General features: G+C 33.4%; 1 protein-coding gene across 2 annotated transcripts in view; it reads right to left on the bottom strand.

The window, feature by feature from the left end:
* LOC116852169 (baculoviral IAP repeat-containing protein 7) overlaps positions 1-6,117 on the bottom strand; it is a 23,330-nt gene that overhangs the window by 4,123 nt on the left and 13,090 nt on the right. For both annotated transcript variants that reach the window (XM_032832248.1, XM_032832246.1), the window contains exon 2: positions 144-264. In XM_032832248.1, coding sequence (XP_032688139.1) covers positions 144-264 — 121 coding nt within the window. The remainder of the gene's footprint in view (positions 1-143; positions 265-6,117) is intronic.

Genomic DNA, 6,117 nt, shown 5'->3' with positions numbered 1-6,117 from the left:
ATATATATATATATATATATATATATATATATATATATATATATATATATATATATATATTAATACACTAATACATAAAAAAATATTGATATAACAATATATGATCTAATAATGTAATCTGATAATATAATCTGACAATGTACCATCTTCTGTTTCGTATCTCATATAGAAATCACAATTTGGAAAATGTAATCTATGTTCACTATCTGGATCATCACCAGCTTCCCATTTCGTCAAAACGCCTCCACAATAGATGCATTCTACCTGTTATTTGTATGGAATGATATATAAAAGTGAAGCAATAATCTTGGACAAAATATACAGATATTTTCTAATTAATATGCTTGTAAGTCATGGTATTCCTCCAATGCCTTCGTATGAGGTATGAGACAAACGTTTAGTTAAAATCTTATCTTACAATTATATAAAAATGACTTAACAGTTGGCTTTGAAACTTTTTGATTTTTCATTTGTAACCTTTTAAATTATACGGTCGTTTTCTTAATTTCGTTAATATAACTTTTGTTAATACACTCACCACGAAAGTGTCACCACGTGCTCATAATAAGAGTAAATACGTAAAATTAATATGACTCACATTACCAAAAGAGAATGGGTAAAAGTAAGGTGACCAGACGTCCCGATTTTCCACCCTTTGCCCCGAATTTTTTCGAGTGCTATTCGGGACACCGATTTGCCATCACTTTCAATGATTGTCAAATAATTTTCGGCTCTTTTAACTCCCCTCCCTCGCCCCGGTTTAAAAGTGACATTTATGAAGTGTCCCGAATTCAGGGCTGGGAAATCTGGTCACCTTAGTAAAGACCATTCTTGATTTAAGAGATGGAATCTTTCTTATGTGTTTTCTTATATTTTTTAATGTGTTAAATCATTTGCAAACGTTATTTTCAAATTAAACTAATAGGAAAATATTAAACATTGCATTCAAAGTATCATATTTTCGTCGAAATTTGAATAAAAATTAAAGAGTACATAACATTTTTTATCTTTTTTTCTCTTCCTATTACCTTCTTCCCCAAACTTTTACTCTTATTTAAGGAGACTGGAAGGTCAGATTGCCTGAAAATCGTGCTTGTTCTTTCACAATTTTTTATGAGAATCTGAATAAATATGTGAAAGCGTTATTTTGACGTGTATTTATATAACATATAAAAAGAAGAAAAATATAATTTTGAGGATCAATATAAGAATCAATATATTTAATATAAGTGTATATATATAGTACATGCAGTTAAAATATATTTCGTTTTTCTTTTCAACATCATCATTTTGCAGTAATATCTTGACTCTCGGTGGTTCAATTATGCTGAATTTTAGGTAAAAAATTTCCGTAAGCTTGTCGTTATCGTGTAAATCACTGACAAACTCGTGAAAATATTTAATTATGAAATATTAATTTTTTTACTATAAAAGAATTGAAAATTTAATAATATTCCATTAAGGTATTTGCAATATTTTAACTTTTACTCAATTTCTATTATAGTAGTTCACACGATAACGACAAGCTTACGGAAATTTTCTACCTAAAATTCAGCTTAATTGAACCATCGAAAGTCAAGATCTTACTGCAAAATGACGACATTAAAAAGAAAAACGAAATATATTTTAACTGCATGTACCATATACACTTATATTTAGTATTTGATCATCAAAATTATATTTTTGTTCTCTTTATGTTATATAAATACACGTCAAAATAACATTTTCGCATATTTATTCAGTTTGTCATAAAAAATTGTGAAAGAACAAGCACGATTTTCAGGCAATCAGACTCTCCAGTCCTCTTAACTTAATGGCCTGGTTTACATTATGTACTTGACATGTACTAAATAATAACTTTCTATTAAATAATCTTAATATCGACGATATTAAGCAATGGTATATTAAGCTGGTATAATACTTATCAAGAAGATATATCGATTGAATGCGTCGTCATTGATATGCATTATCAATATTAAATTATTTAATAGAAAGTTACTATTTACGTGTATCAAGTGTACGATATAAACCAGGTCAATATCACCCTGATAACTCCACTGAACTATATATATATTGGAATGTTTAGTCAAATGGGAAAAAACGGGCCGAATGAAAGGAAAAACAGGGGCCGTTTTCTCTCTTTCTATTGTTATACCAGAAAGAAGAAGGAAAGGCGCCATGGGCCAGTTTTAGATGATCCCGATTTCAGCTGAAATAGAGTTACCATTGAAATATATACTATCTGGAACGCGCATTCGTATGTACTTGACCGGAAAAAAACTCCGATTGGAAAACTATTCTTTTAAATCGTTTGTATTTCGTATGAAGAGCATTCGTTTTGAAATGCAATTGAGAAGATTTGTGAGTCATTCTATTACTTGTAATTAAATGTTCTTTTTTGGATCATGTATTTAGCCGGAAATAATGATCGGAGGTAAATTAAACAAAGGTTCGATATGGTATCATTTGTATTTCGTATAAAGAGTTATGAAGTATCATTAAAAAGGTTTGTGAGTCATCCAGATAATTTTAATTAAATAGAGTAAAGGCACCAAAAGCGACATATCACATTGTTTTTTAAGGTTATGTCTTAATGTAAAGCTCAAAATATAAATGTAAATATATATACATAGTTGGAAGTAATCTCTATCAGATAATATCACACTTTTACTGAAATTGTTTCTAGACAAAAACTCTTAAAACAAAAAATGTTTTTGTAAAACGCACGAAAATAGAGTTTCTCAGCCTCTAAGAACTTCCACCAGCTGACCATCTCGTTCCGCCGCACACTCCGTCCACCCGGCCCGCCCAGCTTGTCTATTACATAAATTATCGTAGCGATTTTTTTTATGTTTAATTAAGATAAATTTAAATGTATTCCAAATTTTAGAATTTTATCTTTAATAGTTCCTTTTCTATAAATTCCAAAAAATTACCCATTTTTCCTGGCCAACAAAGTAGAAACCCTCCTTAAGACGCATAATTCATGGAACATTTTAGTAACTTTTTTTTTATGAAATATTGTCAAAAATACTCTAAATAGCACATTTATAAGATTTTAACTGCCCGATCCTAAGTGGTCCCTATTAGTGATATCTAAGGATTAAGCGAATCTTCCCGCAGCGACTGGTTAGATTACAATAAGTTAGGTAAATGAAATTGTACTATTCTGTCCGGTATAAACCTAATTTCTCCGTTCGGTGGGCTCTTCTGGTCAGATCCGACCAACCGTTTATTAACGTAAATTTTTCTTGATTATTTTTTTATTTATTTTATTACTTTTTTTACAAAATATTCGTCAAGTTAATAATTATATTGTCATAAACAATAATAAGGTAATTATTCACTTTAGAGGAGTCAGCTCCGATGACCTAGACTTTGATATACATTTGTATATTATAGAGATCATCTTCCTGAGTAATTCTTAGAAAGTTTTAACCGTCACTCGTTGTTTATTAAAAAGTTATTAAACAAAAATTTTATAAACGGAACGTAATTCTGGTACACAGTATACATTAAAATATGGTAAACAGTACACGTATATGCGCGGGGAAGAAGTTCCGTTCCTCTCCCTCACCCTTTCTCCAAAAAACTAATTCTAACCTAACCTATTTACTGAAGTATGGTAAACTGTACACGTATATACGCAACGCAATATTTACATTTTTATATGATAATTATTCAGTTTAGGCCGCTCACCTCCGATTTCGATGAAAGTAGTTTCAATCGATGTGTTTTTGCACGAGAAACAACTTTTTTTTATTTGACAAAATCGTCATTGTAGAGTCAAAGTAGACAATCAAAGTAGAGTGTTCTCTACTGGGAAGCGAGATATTAATTGACAAAGTTGACAATGTGTTAGGTTAGGAAATCTGTCACACCGACGATATGTCGGTCTCTAGCCGTGTAACTGGGGAGCTACATCCCTCAGACCCTCCGCGCCGCGGCAAGGAGGCGCAGTCTGTTGTTCTAAAGCTATAAACAAAAAGTTATAAAAAAAAGAAATTTCGCAAATACGGTATAGTTTATTCACACTGTATTTATGAAATGTATACCTTAAAATGTTATGAAAAAAGATGTATTTTTTAAAGAGTAAGAATTTCTTACAAAAGGTCATTCCTTCCCCCACCGCGGTGCGGGGAGTCTAGGAGACGTAGACTCCCAGTCACACGGTTAGGAACAGGCACCTTTTTTATTAATACATGCATATACATGTACTGTACGTATGTATATGTGCACCAGAACTGGGAAATCTTGCCCGGGCGCACTGGCGTTTTACTCCTTCCACTTCTCACACGGAGACTCTTCTGTCCGTCCGTGTGACTTTGCACGGCGCGAAGGGTCTCTGTGTGAGAAGTGGAAGAAGTAAAACGCCAGTGCACCCGGACAAGATTTCCCAGCTTTGATATGCACATCAATCTATGCAGTGTCGCAAAACTACATTGCATTAATAAAACTTTTTTGCTAATAATTTTTTAATAAATAACGAGTGACGGTTGGAACCTTTTACTCAGGAGAATGGAGAGGGTCCCGATTGCCTACAAATTAATTGCTTACAGTATCGATTGCTGATATTCAACTTATCCACATTTCATTTGCACACAAAAATTATTGCCATTAGTACGATTACCTACAAGCTCTATTACGCACAAATAAAAAATTAAAAACCGAACGCTCGTTTATATTTTAGTACATACAGGGTGTTCAAAAAGTCCCGGACCGGTGAAATATCTCGAAAACTAAGCATTTTAGAAAAAAATGTTTCAGATAAAAGTTGTGGCGTTTAAAAAGATGTTTTTACTGATCACATCAGTTTGACCTTGGGTTGCGTAGCGAAGGTCAGGTCAAGGTCACAATGATGTTTTTAAATGGATACCCCCATTTTTTATTGTATATTCTTGTAGCTCATCTCGAGAGCTTTCCAAAACACTATACTTAAGTATTTTTTCGTTAAGTACTTTTCGAGTTAAGAGGCTTCAAAGTTACGCTCTTTAGCATTAGCGCGCGTGGATACCGTAGTGACGAGCACGAACGCGCGCTCGTATTAATAGTAAATAGCGTAAGGCTGATGGCCTAAAAAACGTAAACGCAAGGGCAGCTCTCGTTTACCGCGCTTGTGTTTACGTTTTTCTCTGCCTTAGCTTACCTTAATCGGCCGGATATGATTTTCCTCTTGCCTTAATCGGCCGCGCGCTAATGCTAAAGAGCGTAACTTTGAAGCCTCTTAACTCGAAAAGTACTTAACAAAAAAATACTTAAGTATAGTGTTTTGGAAAGCTCTCGAGATAAGCTACAAGAATATACAATAAAAAATGGGGATATCCATTTAAAAACATCATTGTGACCTTGACCTGATCTTTATTGCGCAACTCAAGGTCAAACTGCTAATATCATAAAATAGATCTTTTTAAACCCTACAACTTTTGTATTTAACATTTTTTTATACAACGCTTTGTTTTCGAGATATTCAGGTGTTCCGGTATATAATATTCACCCTGTATATATTTTAGTACATATATTTCATTTCAATCGTCGCTCTCTATTGCGAAGCGAGATATTAATATTTAAAATGATACATTGATAGGGTTAGAAAATCTGTCACATGGACGTAATATATTGTAGATGCTAAAACATCGTATTGTATTAAAAAGTCTATTAATTTATTACAATCGTTGATTAAAAAATTGGTAATTATCCAGTTATACCGTCTATCTCTAGCTATGTAATTGCGGGGCTTCGCCCCCCAGACCCCCCGTATCACGGTGGGGTGGGAGCTACAGTCTTTTGTGAGAAATTCACTCTTTAGCTTAAGCACAAAAGACTATATCCCCCACCCCCGTGATACGGGGGCTCTGGGGGGCTTTGCCCCCCAGTCACATAGCTACAGATAAATGGTATGACAGATTTTCTAACCTAACGCGCCCCCAACTTTGTCTATTAATATCTTGCGTCGTAGTAGAGAGCGACGATTTTGTCAGAGGAAAAAGTTGTTTGGCATGCAAAAACGCGTCAATTGAGCCTATTTTCATCGAAACCGGAGGTGTTGCCACTAAACTAAATAATTACCATATTATGTGTGCAAACGAGCGTTCGGCTTTTAATTTTTTATTTGTACGT

The sequence above is a fragment of the Odontomachus brunneus genome, unplaced genomic scaffold, assembly GCF_010583005.1.
Source record: "Odontomachus brunneus isolate Ranch 3 - 2012 unplaced genomic scaffold, Obru_v1 Obru_scaffold_204, whole genome shotgun sequence".
NCBI classification, from domain to species: Eukaryota; Metazoa; Arthropoda; class Insecta; order Hymenoptera; family Formicidae; genus Odontomachus; species Odontomachus brunneus.
The sequence above is the reverse complement of the archived record's forward strand: the minus strand, read 5'-3'. Positions and strand labels throughout refer to the sequence as shown.